This window comes from Boleophthalmus pectinirostris, unplaced genomic scaffold (assembly GCF_026225935.1).
Source record: "Boleophthalmus pectinirostris isolate CB_2022bp ecotype Guang Dong unplaced genomic scaffold, ASM2622593v1 HiC_scaffold_14, whole genome shotgun sequence".
NCBI classification, from domain to species: domain Eukaryota; kingdom Metazoa; phylum Chordata; class Actinopteri; order Gobiiformes; family Gobiidae; genus Boleophthalmus; species Boleophthalmus pectinirostris.
In genome coordinates, this window is record NW_026571047.1 from 17,953,209 (window position 1) to 17,971,107 (window position 17,899).

The 17,899-nt window shown below is 37.8% G+C and overlaps 1 protein-coding gene across 1 annotated transcript in view; it reads right to left on the reverse strand.

The window, feature by feature from the left end:
- The window catches only part of LOC110154283 (rho GTPase-activating protein 44-like), a 77,372-nt gene that overhangs the window by 10,216 nt on the left and 49,257 nt on the right, over positions 1–17,899 (reverse strand). The window contains 12 exon segments of the mRNA XM_055149976.1: positions 223–240; positions 3,714–3,894; positions 3,977–4,068; positions 5,937–6,050; positions 7,673–7,753; positions 7,838–7,919; positions 11,469–11,580; positions 12,053–12,180; positions 12,711–12,792; positions 12,870–12,938; positions 13,813–13,930; positions 16,354–16,430. Coding sequence (XP_055005951.1) covers positions 223–240; positions 3,714–3,894; positions 3,977–4,068; positions 5,937–6,050; positions 7,673–7,753; positions 7,838–7,919; positions 11,469–11,580; positions 12,053–12,180; positions 12,711–12,792; positions 12,870–12,938; positions 13,813–13,930; positions 16,354–16,430 — 1,154 coding nt within the window.

Sequence of the window (17,899 nt, forward strand, 5' to 3'; positions counted from 1 at the left end):
TCAAGACTGGTCTGATGAAGAAACAAGAGGCTATTGTACAGAACTAGTCTATCCACTGCTAAGAGACCCATGAAAATGTTAACTAAATAAACACGGAGCATAGACTGGCTTTGTTACTTTCATAGTTCTGTCAGACAACCAATTTAAGCCTTTGAAATAAAGATTTAGCAAAAATGTGGGTAAGAAAACCAGTGAAACAAGAGGAAAGGAGCAGTACTGTACCTTTGGATCTTCCTAATGCTGCATGGTTAAGAGAAACATTAAGCAAACAGTGAAGAGTGCACATTATTAGCCATGCATTTAAAATCTATGTTGAAAATAAACATTTGCTGGATATAAGCCTGTCATGATAACAACTTTTAGGTGCGATATATTGTTGAACTAATTATAGACAATAACCAATAATATTCAAACCAAACCATAAAGCAGAATTATCCCCCAAAAAGTAAATGTACAATATTATTAAAAATATGAGCTACAATACATAAATAACAGAATGAAATACTTAGAAGAAGTTAGTATACATCTAGAATGAGTCACAGAAGTTATTTATTCAACCTTCTACAGCCCAAATCTCATCATAGTACAGAAAAATAACCAAAATACAATCTACAAGGGAAAGTACCCATGATAAATACTGACCCCCCCAAAATTATTGTTCCATCTGTTGTGTAATGAACAATAGGTTCAAGATGTAATTACTGTGACAGGGTTAGCAATTTAAAGGTGCACTATGTAATTCTACTGGTAGATAGAGACATGCACATCCAGTAACAGAAAGACAAAAAATTGTGCAAAAGCAGAAAGAGATCCGCACTGGATTAAAATAAAAATTTGTGAGCTTCAAAAAATGGCAGCATGGATCTCTTTCTTCTTCTATACTATGCAACTCCACCTTGGACATTTTATTGTTTTGTCAAGACAGGTTCACCATATAGCATTAAATGCATTTAGCATTTATTCAATTAGTTATTTTTATTGCTCAGAAATACCTGTCACTTGCTTGTCTCCATCAAGATTAGTTTAATGCCATAATGTGGAACATACCAGGGGAAAAAAAATCCCCATGGAGACAAGCAGATGGCAGGCTCTCCACTAGAAAAGTTACACAGTGCACCTTCAATTCAGTAATAAATAAATAAGTGTCCAGAAAAGGAGGAGAGTTTGAGCCTGGCAGGGGGCATGGGGGCAGACACGACTCATGCCAAGTGTAATGAGCGAAGCATTTTCCGAGGGTGAAACGTTTTCTCCCCAAGGTGCTCCAGCCGGTGTCGCACAGAGTGGAAATTACTGCTCCATTTAGGCATAATTGGGTCAAAGATTCCCTAATGGAAACTGGGAAACGTGTAGGGTTTCATAGTCACTTTGGAGGTCTTGTTCACAGCTTTGGATACTCGAGTCACTTTTTTTTTTCATACAAAACAGAACAATATGTACTTTGCTGTAGACTACTGGGAATTGCATAATGGCTGAATGATTCAGTTCTATAACAGCTGAAAATTTGACTTTTTACCACAATCTCAAAAACTACAACATGGGAATTTAAGATGTCATTACAGAAAGGATCAAGAGTTAAGTTATGTGAATTGTGTTTCAGTGTGTTGACATAATAGCACTGTTTTTATAGCAATTAACATTCAAAAACAAAAATAGGAACCAAAAGTCAAAATGGTGCCGATAGACATGAGACTGAAACCCATGTATACATTTCACTAGTAAGACATATCTTAAAAAAGTAGAATTGTGTGTAAAATGCATCAAAATACTGTACAGTTTTCCCTTATGGATCAATATAGTCTCCCTGAACCTAAATAATGTTATGAAATGAAGTGTAGATAGTAATCATGTACCAATCCTGTTAATAATGACATATGATTGTGAAATATCAATTTTTCCTAAAAGAAACTTTAATCTAAAGCCCTTTGTATCTGAAAAGAGTGAAACGTGTACTGAGCAGATGAGGAGACCCCTGAGCTCTGATTCAGTTCAGGAGTGTCTCTATTCAAAGCCACTGCTATTGATCAGACCCACTTCAGGTTTAATTAGCACAGCCTATAGCCCTGCACCCTTCAGCGCTGATAACCCCGAGGTGTAACAGGGCTTCACAAAGAGAGAAAGAAAGAAAAACGCGAAATAGGTAAGGACAAGAGCTTTAAACCAATCCTCACAGCTGGGGTTTCTTTTTGCTCTAACAATCCACAAAACCTGAGATAGATTTAAAGCTACACTATTATTTTTCTGCTTCACCTTTTCACTAGAGATGTCCAACTTGACATACCCGACCCTGTCAAAAAGTAGTCGGGCTGAAAATGAACACATGTGAAAGAATAGTGCAAAGCTAACACGCCAACTCAGCTGTCAGTTACAGATCCACCCTGACGATGACAGCCAAAAGAACAAGAGGCTACTTCATACTTGACAAGATATTGTCAAAGTCAAAGTTTCTAAAGTAAAAATATGAATTAATTTTTTCCCTAATAACTAATATTAATGGCTGTACACTTCTCATATGTATCTCATTTTATTATCAAGCACACTATATAACTTTTCTGTTGAGGGGTCTGCTACTGCTGCTCTGTCTCTATGGAAATGTTATTGCTTTGCTTGGAATGTTCCACAGTACAGCATCAAACTTATCTGAGAGGGGTTGCCTCTCCACAAATCTTACCTCTAACAATCCATGTATCATTCGTTCATTAGTTTTTTTAAATTAAACCAAATATAAGAAAATGAAAAAAAAACAACTTTTTTATTTGTCTCCAAAACCAAAATGAAAAATGGATAAGGATTAGTTTTTTTCAGTTTTCGATTTTGTGTTTAAATGAATAATGGAAAAAAACGGATAACGGCCATTTTCTATCTCCGTGACTTAAACTGAGATGCCGGACTGAACCAGAACTGAAACAGGACTGAATCAGGACTAAAACAGGACTACACCAGGACTAATCCAGGACTGAGCGTCGGGGCGGGCCTGGATGTGTGCCTGCGTAGACTGTCGGGTGATCAGGACTGAGACTGGGACTGAGACCAGGACAGAGACCGGGACTGAGACTGGGATCAGACTGGGACTGAACCAGGACTGAACCAGGACTAAAACAGGACTACACCAGGACTAAACCAGGTCTAAACCAGGACTGAACCAAGACTAAACCAGGTCTAAACCAGAACTGAATCAGGACTAAACCAGGTCCCAATCTCAGTCTGGTCCCGGTCTGGTCCCGGTCTCAGTCTTGATCACCCAGCAGTCCACGTGGGTGCACCTCCAAGTCCGTCCTGACACTCAGTCCTGGTTTAGTCGTGGTTCAGTCCTGGTTCAGTCCGGCATCGCAGTTTAAGTCACGGAAACGGGAAACGGCCGTTATCAGGTTTTTCCATTTTTCATTTAAACACAAAATCGAAAACTGAAAAAATTAATCATTATCTGTTTTTTAAAATTTGGTTTTGGACACAAATCATGAAGAAATTAGTTTTATTTTCCATTTTCTTATTTTTGGTTTTATTTTGAAAAACGAATGAACGAATAATACAAATATTTCTAGCAACACCTATCGGTGTCACTGGCTATACTGCGGAATATTGTGAGAAAAAGCAAAAACATCTCTGTGGAAAAAAGCAGGTGGCAGACCCTCCACAAGAAAGTTCACATAGTTCACCTTTAATTGGTTGGTCCAGTTTGCTGTATCTAATAATAAATACATGAAATAGACCCTTACCCATCTTTCTTGTAGAACTCCAGCATCATGTTGTCCGTGGCAACGCTGAGAGGTCGTCTACATTGATCATTTTGTTTCCGCTCGATCTGGTCCATATCCGGAGAGGGCATCAGGCTGTAGTTGGCATTGTGGTTCGTGTGGACTGGGCTGCCATAGTTCCCTGTGACATTGAACTCAATCTCTGCAAAAAGACAATTCAATTTACATATTTAGTAGTGATTTTTCAAATTTAAAGTTTGACGTTTTGATGAGATGAGGGGTACCTCCCGGGAAGAACCAGTCTGCATGTTGAATGATCGGCTCAATGATGCCGACGATTTGGAGAGAAACGGTTGTCATCATCTCTGTAATATTTCTGAAAACAACAAGTCCATGTATGAATGAAGATGAGCCAGAACAATATGAGCACAAGCGCATTTGCTTTCTGTCTTCAAAACTATGTATTTAGTTAAAATGTAAGTTTGGTGAGATACAGTGTTTTACGCATTGTCTAAACTATCAATATATGATGTTAATCTGATGTTATACAAAATCTGTATGTCCTTTCACATGTGGACAATATTATTATTATTCACAAGCAAGGCATTTAAACACACATTTCTTATGAATGGAAAAAATATTGTCAGAATAGCATTAAAAGTCCTATATTACACAAAACGGATTCTTGTAAGCTTGAAGACATTTTATAATGTTGTTACCTCCTCAAAAACAGACCTGAAGTCGTGTTTTGTTTCATTCACACATGTCTGAGTAACCTTTTATTATTAGTCTGTCTACTAGCCTGATTCATCAGCCGATTTCACTTTGTAGAAACTGTCAGACCTTGCAGCGTTAAAATTCATTTGTATGGCAGTAGGCGGGTACTTTTTTAAATTTAACAAAGCGCTGCTATTTGGTCGTGATCTCGGGAATTGTTGATTCCTGACCTAGTCGCTGGAGCTGGTCACTGAGCAGCGGCACTAGGTGGAGCCAGCCTGGCTATCTGTCTACATCTCCAAAGCCCAAAATGCTCTGTACCTTGTGATGTCATGTAGTGGTAGTTTCCAAGTTAGTTAGTTCAGTAGAGATTGACAATTCCAGCACTGAAATTATCCAAATGATTCTAGTAAAGGCGTATGGGGTTTAAAAACACAGTAGAGCACTTCCTGTATTACACAAGATGGAACAGTGTTTTCAGTTTAAAATTGAGCCTAAATATGCAGGTGTTAAACATGTGTGAATGAAACAAAACACAACCCCGGGTTTGTTTTTGATGAGGAAACAACATTATAACAGATCAGAAAATAGTGTAATATGGGTCCTTTAATATCAGGGTAATTTTAAAAAAAATGTTGGGACTGTCATTTGTGTCAAAGAGTGATACTGAAAAAGAATTTGATAGATTTGTTGGGGCCCATCATCCCTATTCTCAATATGTAAACTAAAGTAATAATAGTCACCAAAATGCATATTAAGCTATACAATAAACAATGAATGTACGATTTATAATGGCACTATGAAGCGTTTTGTCATTATCTTAAATTCACTGTGATATAATTTTTCTTCCTGCAGCTATGTTGATAATAGACCTATGTTAGAGCCAGTGAAGCCCAATAGATAGTAATTTTAACACTTGTATCACATTATGCTAAAGGCAAAAAAAATCTCATCAAAAGTTTAACAAAACTTTTATATAAAAAATTAAGAATAAGGGAATAAGCTGCAGAATAAACTCCCGGTGCTCCTTAATGGCTTTTTTGGCAGATATATTTGTTACATTAAATATACAAAAGGTCATACATTCATTATGTTATGGCCAGTTCCCATGGTATTAGAGAATCTTCCAGTTTCCCAGTTTTTCCTTGCCTCAGTATTAATTATGAAAATATAAACCAAGCGTCAAAGGTAGTATATGATTAATAGCCGCGTACAATTTCTGTTAAAAAGTTGAGAAATTCACTTTAAAGGTGCAATATGTAACTTTTCTGGAAGAGGGTCTGTCTCCATGAATATGCCCTGCTTTACTTGGAATGTCCCACAGTATGGCATTAAACTCCATGGAGACAGAAAGGCAATGTCACCACTAGGCAAGTTGCAAGTTGCTCAAGGAATGTTTTTAGAATTAAAATCACCTGTAGATAAGTTTAATGCTACACTGTGGAACATTCTACACAGGCAAAGTAATAACATCTCTAGACCACCACCAGGAAAGTTACATAATGCATCTTTAACCTTTAAACTTACCCTTCATTGTGTGTCCAAAGCAGGTTTGGTCCCAGGACGATGGCAATGTTTCCAGGAGTCATCTTGTTCACATCTTGGTATTCAGTGAGTTTAGAGAGAAACTTGATCAAATACCTGTTTAACAGAAAGATGATATACAATGATTATCATGATAGTTTCTTTGTGTCATTTCCTCATATAGTATAAAAACAGAATGATATTATTAGTTGAGCAGTAATTTGAGATGTGTAATGTGAGATACTGCATGACAATATGTACGCTGTTGTCCAGAGTACTTTCCCAGCTTTTCTTTTAAACTACATAAGACCATTTTTCCAGCCATAGGCCCATAATAATAATAATAATAATAATGATAATGCCTGTTCAGATGTACCTTTTCTCCTCTATCCCACCATCTGTGCACTATGTTATTATATGAAGGGTCTGAAATGGGCCAGTGGGTTTGTGTGACTGTGGAGCAGCTGAGAGGGGGATGACTCATCGTGGGTGAAACACAGTTGAATGAACATCATGCAGAGAATGGCAATCACCAGGACAGGTTTGACAGGTCTCCACAGAGCACCACTGTCTAAAAATATACCCAGTACTCGTGCAATGACAAGTACTGCAGTGTTTCAGGCGCTAGGTGTTTGAGAAAGACCAGTGGATATGGATATGATGATTACAGTGTGGAGAGTGGCTGATTTACATATCCTGCTATTGGGGTTTGATTAGTGAAGAAAAGACTGGAGGACATTCTTGTACTTTAACTTCACTGAATTTTAAATCTGGTGGTAGTAGCACAGTTTGGCAAGACATTTGGCCACTAAGCCTGAGGGTGGTAGATTTTTCCTCATATTGATCAATCATAATTATTGATTTAATATGATTTTGTCTATTGAAAAGCTAATAAAAATATCACTATACACATTTCCTGAACCAACTTTTAGTCAGTGCCACACAAAAAAAAGTTTCATCCTCGTTTGTCGTTTGTCACAGGATCAACTATAGACCGCTCTATAGAAAGACTTAAGATGATCATTGACCATTAGAAATTATTAGTTCTCAATGTATTTAAATTTGACTGCACAGTTCTAACTGCTGTTGTGTCCTTGGGCAACACACTTCACCCACCTTGCCTCCTGTAGATGTTTATGAATAAGTAACTGATTCTTAAAAAAAAAAATTTCTATTCCAAACTGGAGAAGTGTATATTGAGTAAAAGTGAGCTTCTTCCCACTCAAGGCAGTGCTTATGATAACTAGAGTAATAGTAATACAGTAGTTTCCACAGCAAAAATATCTGTATACTATCTGTTACTGTTATTTTTTTATTGATGATATTTTATTGATTGATTTTTTTCTTTTTTTTTCTTTTGGGATCAATAAAGTATCTATTTAATTGGCAAAGTCTGGATATACTCCCTAATGAACACCTTTACATTTACTCAAGCTGGGAGTGTCACTACTGTTGCTGATAATGAAGCAACAGCATGAGCAACAGTATGCACAGGTTAGAGTTTTTCTTCCACTTGAATAGTCTTCAGCTTTGTCAACGGCAGCAGGAGCAGCTCCATAGACATATCGGTCACACAGAGTTCACTATCTTTTCTGTGACAGGTGCCAGTCAAAAGAAATACTTTGCTTTTGTGATAAGAGAAATGTGTCAGAGAAAGTGACATCAAAAGGCTTCAAAAATGTGATGGAAAAAAGAATGTACAAAGTGTTTGGATCAGGGCAAAACTGAGCTAAACTTACTTAAAATTGTTGCCGTTCGCTGGTGGTAGTTTTTCACAAGCACCAAGAAGAGCCTGCAGTCTCTTGTCTTGGTCTTGGATGCTGAAAAACAACAGATGACAATAGCAATATGTAGAGCTTATAAATGTTCATATAAAAATATTATTAGATTTAGAAAGCACTAACTTTGATGCCTGTATCCAGTCATTGTAAAGGTCAAAGGTCATCAGTGGTTCAGGGAGTTCTCGAAGGTAGGATTTCAAAGCACCTGAAAAACAAAAACAAACAAATGTTAAATATAGATAATTTAAACCTTTCTTTTTCTAGTGTAAGGGTTGTACTAAAGTGGAAAGTAGCAAAAACTACAGACTTAAAAAGACAATTATTTTAGCTGTCATTATACAATTTATTATACTACTTACCTTGTAAATTGTGTCATTCTGAGCAATTAACACAAATGAAATGACTAATTTCCCTTTTGGTCTGACACCAGGAAAAGTGTTCAGTGTCAACAATTATCTACTCAAATGTTGTTTTTAACCAGAGCAGTAAGATTGGCAACCGTATAATTTAATATCAGTGAGGATTTGGCATAAAAACTAGTACTTCAATTTATTATAATATAACTAAAATGTATTTAAGTAAGGTTAAAGGGCCCATATTACACAATTTTCTTATGGATGTTATAATGTTGTTTCCTCATCAAAAACAGACCTGGAGTTGTGTTTTGTTTCATTCACACATGTTTAACACACAAACCCTGTATATTTAGGCTCAGTTCGTCTCTCAGATTGAAAACACTCCACCTTGTGATGTCATGTGGTAATCCAAGAAGTGCTACACTGTGAATCATTTGAATGATCTTAGCCCTGGAATTGCCAATTTCTACTGAACTAAAGGTAAAAGGTAGCTGTTAACTTGAAAAGTACCACTAAATGACATCACAAGGTGGAACCATAGACAATATATATAAATGGACATAGCTAACATGCTAGCCCCTATAAGTGCTAGCATCGCGAGCTTCATTTAAGTGGAGCCGAACATTGTGGGTGACGTCACCCTTGCTTAATCCACTTCTTTATACAGTCTGTGGGTGGAACATAGTATTCATTATTGACCCATTTCATTCTATGCATTTTATCCATCCTTCAATGTCTCTGGGGAAACCGGTAAGGAGCAGTGGGTGCCACAATACCATGCCCAGGGAACACATCCCCAGATCCTAAGACACGTTTGGGTGAGGCTACATCTGCTGGAGGATTTTGCCTATTGTGTCTTTTACGTTGTGCACTTCCCTGTTAAAACTTTTCCAAATTATGATAGCTAACAATGCAATTTAAAACGTATAGGAGTTGTTGTAGCTTAAAAAGCATTTTACAATGAATTCAGACAGATTATTATGAATTTGTAGCAATGCGATGATTTCTACAAGCTAAATCAGATGTAGCCTGATTAACATGTACTGCAGTCAATGTGCAATGATGTAAAAGCTGAACCCTGTAGAAGCACCACTATAGGAAAGATGTACATCCAGTCCTCTATAAAACATACTGGCTCCTTTCCCCTTCTGTTGTATACGGCTGGCCCCTTCTTTGGCACAATATACTAAGAATTATTTCCCGCTATCGACCGTATTTGGTGAATTTGTGGGGAGTAGTGTAATTTTCCAATGCGGGACGATGGATGATCGGACTGCTCCTAGTCTCGTCCTGTCTTCTTCTACTGTCTCTGCTCCGGTGCATTCATTTCCCTCGGGGACGTGTGCAATAGATGACAAACATGGGACTGTGGGCATCGCTCATAGGGAGACAGCTGGGATACTCTCTGTAAGATTCTACTGTTTTGCGGCGATGTTGTGAGACAGAGAGAGGAAGAAAGGAAGAAAAAGAGAGAAAGAGAGGTGAGTGAAAAAGGGATAGAAAGAAAGATACAGGGAGAGAGAAAGAGGGACAAAATAGAGACAGTTAGGGAGAGAGAAAGAAAAAGGGAGAGAGAGGGGTTGGGAGAAAAAAGGATGGAGAGATATAGAGATAGAGAGGGGTGGGAGAAAGAGGGAGAGACAGGGTTGTGGAGAAAAAAGGGGAGAGAGAGGTAGAGATAGAAAAAGAGGGAGAGAGGGTGAGTGAGAGAGGAATGGAGAGAGAAACAGTTATAGACACAAAGAGATAAAGGGAGAGAGGGGATGAGAGAAAAGGGAAGAGATATATACTATATAGAGATAAAGAAGGTGGGAGAGAGAAAGAGAGAAAAGAGAGAGGGAGTGTGAAGAAGAAAAAGAGACAGATACAGACATATACAGACGTACATGAAGGGTGAAAGAGTGAGAGAACCAAAGAGGGAAAGGGAGTGGAGAGAGAGAGATAAAGATATAAAGAGGAAAATTGAGATAGATGTAAAAACTGGTAAAAGCCAAAGAGAGCAAGAGCGAGAGAGAGATAGAGAGATATATAGAGAGAAAGAATAATAGATAGATGTGTAGAGATTGCAGTCTGCCATCTCTCGTGGGGGTTGATCTGCAAATTAGATCGGCTGTTCGGTCTGCCCCACTTTAATATGGGATCATTAGGGAGGGATATAGATTCATCTCCCTGGCCTTATCCCATGCACCACTGAACACATTTGATTGGGTCTAGCCTTGATTAGATTTTTAATAGTAAAGAATATTGCAACCTGAAATTCTGCATTATAAAGCTAAAAATAAGATTTCGCTTGAATTGTTGTTGCTAAGGTATTTTTTCTTATCTGGGAACATTTTTATTACGGACAGCACCACAAAAGCAGCACTATCTCAGCTTAAAAAAGATCAATATCAAAGTCATAACAGCTCAAAAGCTTTTTCGTCCATCATGGTTTTGATTTAAAACCAAATCATGACAACTGCAAAGAAAACAACCACTTTTCTTCAAGTTGTTTCTGTCTCAAATGCAGTCAATTATATTAGAAACATGACAGGGCACAGTGTTATAATGTATTACTCACTTCAGCCTGAATTAAAGCTGCATTGTGAAATCTTATTGTTGGAGGGTCTGTCAAATGCTTTTCTCCAATGAGACATTATTGCTTCATCTGGAATGATTCACCGTATGGTATTAAACCTTTCTATCTTTATTGAGGCCGAACAAGACTAAGACTAATATTTTTGTGCTAAAAAATTATCTGTAATTGAATAAATGTAAGGTAGAGCTGTTTATTGTCATACTGTGGAACATCACAGGCAGAACACTGACATACTGTATCATGGAAACAAGAAGGTGACGGACACCCCACCAAAAAGTTACACCTTTAAACATAATGTATTTTGGAGTTCTCTTTAATATTTCCTAACCATTATTCATCATTATCTAATCAAAAAGCAGAATGAGCTCCTCACTTTGCATTGCCAGATCCTACAACTAAAACCAGCTGCAATAAACCCAGAAGAACTATCTGTTGTAGAAGTTTTTAGGGTGTCCAATAAATAATAAGAAAGTAAAAACTCCACTCTGGTCTTTAAAAGTTGTAGAAAGCAATTATAAACTCACTGCAGTGAATAATTAAGATGCTAAGAGAGCATTAGAAAAGTGGGGACTACGTTGGGATTACTGCAAACACTAGTAATGTTTTTGTAAAAAATATATAAGAGCATTGAGCAAGTCTGATTATTTTAAGAGACAGAGGTTTAAACGGTAGTGAGACTAGGCTCAGTAGAGCCATGTATTCATTTTGATTTGAGTCGTTTTGAGTAGTACTTGAAATCAGGCAAAAAGTTATCAAAAAGAGAGAAACATTAGCAATACTCTTTTAAAGATTCATGTATAATGATTGGGTTGGTTTTTACCTGCAATGGCGTGAGGGTCTGCGCTGTACTCCTGGACGTCCAATACCCCACAGTCTAACGAGGCTTTCAACTTCTTTAGTTTTGAAGCTGAAGGAGCCACTCTGAACAAACCCTGAGAGGAAAGAAATGAAGCAGAGGTCAATAATGTGATCATACTTAGCTATTCTCAATCTTAGCTTTATTGGCTTTACTTTATTTTATTTAATTGCTGTTACACTAGACACAAATAAATCTTAAATATTAAACTGTATCCATATTAAAGAGTATTGGTTGAAAAGACATAAAAAACAAATACTTAACAAATACTAGTTAAAAAAATTATTAGTTATTCATGTAGCTAACACCAGAACTCAAGAAACTGCTTGGATGAGCTGCAAAACATCTTCAAAAAACTTGTCCAGTTAACAGAATTAAATTTTTCTTTTGCGATGGATCATACCTGGACAACTGAGGGATTACACATGCAGCTTAAATGTGGCTTTAAAATATGTTTCTAGTAGTATTTACAGTACAGATGTTAACTATAATGTACACTCTTTGTTGTACATGTTTTAGTGAATGGACATGCTTGTTGTGCCACTGACCTCCTCCTGCATGCCACACTCCAGCAGCATGGTGACACAGGCCTCTATGGGAAAGGCAATATCTCTCCCACTGAGTGCTAAGTGCTCCACTAATGGTTTGCCATAGCAGGGCTTCTCCACCCAGGACTCTGTCAAACACACAAACACAGTCACTTAAAATATGCACATGGCTCTGTCTTTGGCATATGGACCAGTGCTGAATGCTAATGCTCACTGTATCAAAGAAGTGAGCTGCAGAAAGCCCAAAATAAAAATTTATGAATAATGCATGAAGCGTTCAGGGCTAAATTAAAAATGGTCCACCCCAGGCGCCACATAACAGCGGAACTATAAGCAAAACAACATTGGGCAGATTTAACTAGAGTCTGTAGTGATGCTGGACTAAATACTTTTTTGTAGCGCATATTATTACTTGAGTATCTTCAATATTGTAAAACTGAATGCTAAACATTGTCTAGGGGTAAAAGTTGTATGTAATTAAACACATTTCATAAGCATGTTTGCTGTTTGTTGTTGTAGCCAAATAATAGAATACTCTGTATCTCTGTTATACATATACAGTATTTATAAAGCGGGGTAAATGGTTCCACCTCTGCTAAAAATATAGTGTATTCATAAAAATCAAGTACATGTGGATCTAAATATAGTGTAGACTCACCCTGTTGCGCTTTGATCTGGGGCAGTATGCTCTGGAGCAGTTCTAATGACTTCCTGTGGTACTCGGCTTGAGCCTCTATCAACTGAAAACATCAGAGACTAGAGTGACCAAGACAGGCCCAGAAAACCTAAAAACAGGTTTACTTAGAGATAAACTCACCGTCTGAAAGTAGCTTGCATAGTCTATTTCTTTGGCCACAAAACTGTACATGTCTGCTGATAGCTGATCCTGAAAAACAACAATAACTTTAAAGGTGCACTGTGTAACTTTTCTGGTGGAGGATCCATCACCTGCTTGTCTTTTTGGAGATGTTACTGCTAGTTAGTTATCACAATAGAGATGTGCTATTGGTTAATGGTCAGCTCTGTGGAGAAGCAAGCCTGCACATAGGAGGAATTCATGTTTTTTCAATGCATTTTTGAGCTACAAACCACCTGTAATTGAATAAATGCAAGACAGATATGTTTAATGCTGTACTGTGGAACACTGCATGCAAAGAAAAAACATCTCCATGAGACAAGCAAGTTGCGAACCCTCCACCTTAGAAGTTACATAGTGCACCTTTAAGTAACAGGAGAATAAAGACAGTACTTTTTAGTATGTCACAATAGTTACAAAAGCCACAAAAAATAATTATTTGGCAAATATGAATCGTCTAATCAAATTAAATCTGGTCTACGACAACTTCAGGATTAAAGATACAGAGCGTAACTTTTCTGATGGCCAAGTTACAGGTCAGATCTGTGGAGAGGTGACCATTCAAAGGGATGTTTTTCAAGGTATTTTTGAGGACTGTAATTAATTGTTTTTGAGTAATTAAATGAATGCTAGATAGACAAGTTTAATGCCACACTGTGGAACATTCCAGGTAAAGTGATTATATCTCCAAGAAAGTTGTGCAGCGCTCCTTTAAACCAATTCAAATCTAGGTCTAAACTAGAACTTAATAACTAAACTGAATAACCGAAGTGACCTATTTTCTTTTGCCATTACAAGCCAGTTATTTCTGAAACTATAAACTTCATCTATTACAAAGAATATGTACCAGTATTTTAATATAACCCAATTGAAAGACCTCAAACAATCAGTATTTTAAACATACTCTACAAATCTCCATGCGATTGGCTGCCTCCTCCATCTCTTCCCTGAGGTGGTCCGCCTTGGCTCCTGTCGGCTGCATGTTACTGGACAGTCCTGAAGATTTCGTGGACTGGTAGTACCTGAAAAGAAGACATTTTGAGTTTCAGAGGATTCAAAAAAAATAACTCGAACAAAACAAAACCATCCCCGAAGCTGATAAATGAAAGATGGAGTGAAATATTTTTCTTTAGCCTCATAAGCTTCACAACGCCTGACACTTAGATAAACCACGGCATAAAAGAAAATAGGTCTGGAAAGGGATTACGAAGTTTGACAAAATGACATGACATTTTTCAACTTTTCCTCCCCAAACTATTGTTGCTCAGTTTTATCTATCTGACAGTCTGAGCAGAGGGAGCGATATAATGTGTACTGTTATTGGGTGCACTGAAGCATTATGGGAAAAATGACTACAGATTTGTGTTGCATAAAAACTCACTGATGCAGCCAGGGAGAGAACCACATTTGTTTTTTTATGTTTTGGATACAACAATAACAAAAAGACAAAAATAGCATTGTGTATGAGTAATTTTCAGAATGTTGCATCTACTCTTACAAACATGACTCAACAAAAATCTGCAATATCACTCAGATTGCATAGGGCTATTTAAAAAGTACTTTGACAGCTTGGAACTGCTCAATAAAACTAGAAAGTCCGTTTTATTTTAGGACCAATCTCCACCATTGCGCTCTCACATTTTAATAGCGTGTGAAGCGCTGCTTTATGCACCAAAATGCGGAACATGTTTTTAGCTGAAAATTGTGAGTTTTAATGTTGCTGTGATTAAGTATGACTTTGCCAGCAAAAATGCGAGTGTTTAGTCAGACAACTTTATAAAATGGGGAGATACAGTGCTTTTTCAGTCAGATTTGTGCATATTTGGGGATGAATGATTTTGAATAACCTTGCATGGCAGATGGCAAAATGGGACGAGATCCATCAGAAAGAAATACAACAAAAAGAGAGGCTTGTTTAAAATGAGCACTTAAATATTAAAGGATCCATATTATGCTATTTGACTCTTAAGAGCTTTAAGTCATGTTAGAATTTTGTTACCTCCTTAAAACATATCTGGAGTTGTGTAACATTTTATTGTCTATCTACATCTCCAAAGCTCAAAATGCTCTGTTCCACCTTGTGATGTCATGAAGCAGAAGTTAACAGTGACAGTTTACCTTGACTTCAGTAGAAATTGGCAATTTCAAGTCTGAAATCATCCAAATGATTCTACTGAATGTGTATGTAGTTTAAAAACACAGTGGGACACTTCCTGTATTACCACATGACATCACAAAGTGGAACTGAGTATTTTCAGTTTGAGAGAAGAACTCAGCCTAAATGTGCAGGGTTGTGTGTTAAACATGTGTGAATGAAACAAACTCCAGGAACCAGGTATGTTTTTGATGAGGATAGGACATGACAACATAGATCACAAAAATAGCCTAATATGGGTCCTTTATTGTTTGTATGTATGTAAAATAATGTAACTGATCTAACAATAGATAAATTAACCTATCAAGGTAACTCTGAAAACACAAATAAACTGCAGTTGCAAACAAATATGTGTCTGTAAATAAAATCAAGATAACAATAAAGATACTCAGCAGAAAGATTGATATTTATATATAAAAATCTAATAAAACGAGCATTAGGAAAATCTTTGATATGCTCAAATTTATCTGTCAGATTCAATTACCTTATACTCATATTATAATGTAAAAGTGTATTAGCATATGTCCCTAAAGGTTAATCCTGCATGTGCTAAACCAGATTATCTGTTGCCCCTGGGGACTTGTATCCTTAAAATGACCTTTATGACATTTTTTGACCTCACACTAAATTCACAGGCAACAGCTGCTAATTATGGATTTACAATAAAAGCTCAGTGTATACAATGACAACGTGATGGAATTTGCAGTAGAAGAAAACTTTTAACCCAATAATGATTTGTGTGTGGACTAGAGTGAGAAGTTAGTACAGACACAACCTTTCTGAGTGCAATCAAATCCTGGTGACATTCAGTGGGAAGCTCTGAACCAAGTCAATTCACAGGGGATGGAGTTTCTCAGTCTTCAGCACCTGCTCTCTCTCCCTCTCTCTTTTTCATTCTCTCCTTCGTTCTTTCTCTTCCTCTCTTTTTTTTAGTCCCTTACTCTCTCCCCTCTCTTTGATTCTCTCTTTCTCTCCCTCTCTCCGCTCTCTTTTGTTCGCTCCTGTCTCTTTCTCTCTCCCTTACTCTCTCTTGCCCCTCTCTTTCAATATCTACCTCCCTCTTTCTCTCACTCCCTCTCCCCACTCTCTCTCTTACCCTCTTTCTCTCTCTCCCTCTCTCTTTCACCAGCTACTCTTTCTTTCTTTCTCCCTCTTCCCCCTCTCTTTCTTCCCCCATATCTCTCTTTCTTTCTCTTCTTCTCTTTCTCTTCCTCTTTCTCTCTCTCCGTCTCTTTCGTCATCTCTCTCTCACACGCACACACACACGCACACACACAGTCCCACACTCACCGCGTCCGTGCAGAGTCCATGTCGAGGACCAGCTTCGCTAAATGTTTCCTTTGTTTCTGGATATTTGGGATTTCCACCTGAGAGGACGGAGCAGAACGACCAGTGTGAGACAGAGCACACAAACAGGGCTCTCAGGCTGATGGATTTTTCTCATAAAGATCGAATAACAAAATTACAGTTTTGAAAAATAGACTGAAGACCTTTTCCTGGCCCTCAATAGAGTAAGAGGTGAGAAACAACTAGAAACTGTTACTGTCACATATTTAGACAAAATATGAGCACATTAGTAGCACATCAAGTAGCACCTGAGATAAAATTTTGTTCTCTCTGTACCACCAGATCAGAACTTGCCTGAAAGGTGCACTGCGTAACATTTCTAGTGGAGGGTCTGCAACCTGCTTGTTTCCGTGGAAATGTTATTGCTTTGTCTAAAATGTTCCACAATATAGATCAGTGGTATAGTGGGTATTTTTTAAGTGGGGGTACGCAATTCGTGACGTCATTGATGTGATGAATCCTGCCAGCCCTGTAAAAATCACTACTATTTGTTTTTTTTACTCAAAATGATGCGGAATCATGTTATTAACATTAATTCTATTCATAATCACCTACAGAACATAAATCATAGGCTACACTACATGTGCCCAAGACTGAAACAGGACTAAAACAGGACTAAACCAGGACTAAACCAGGTCTAAATCAGGGCTAAACCAGAACTGGACCAGGCCTAAACCAGGACTAATCTTGGACTTGAGAGTGAGAGAGAGAATCCTGAACCCACGGAGCAGAGTATCCGCAAAGTGCGATTGGGCAACGGTTGTGCTTAACCCCATGGGGCGCGGAGGTCTGGGCCGGTCCTTTCTCCGGTGGCCACCCGACACAGGCGCACCTCTGGGCCTGTCCCAACACTCAATCCTAGTTCAGTTTTGGTTTAGTTCTGGTTTAGACCTGGTTTAGTCCCAGTTTAGTCCAGTTTTAGTTCTGGTTTAGTAACGGTTCAGTCCTGGTCCCCTCATGTCACAGGTCACTATAGGACAGCACTGGAGATATCGTAAGCCTATGCAGGTTATTTTCACCATTGCCAGTAGCTCCAGTTTGACATTTAAGTTGTATGCTATTTTATTACATTTGTTGTTTTTTTTATATCTCACGTCGGGAGAAGTGGGTGGACGGCGTCTCCCCACATACCACGCCCACTACACCGCTGGTATAGATTAAACCTATCTGTCACAAGGGAGACAAGCAGGTCACAGCATTATGCTACAATTCAGATCTCTGGAGAATCGAGAGTTCACCACAGGAATTATTACTCATTACACCCATAATGAATAAATGCTAGATGTATATGTTTAATGTCATATCACGAAACATTCCAAGCAAAGCAATAACATCTCCATAGAGACAAATACTGTAGGTTGCGCAGTGCACCTTTAAATTTGAGCAAAATATGGTCTAAAATGAGACCACACCATGGATAAGATATGTCTAAAAAATGAGTACCCCAAGGAGACAAATCATTTATAGATTTGTACAAATAGAGAAACAC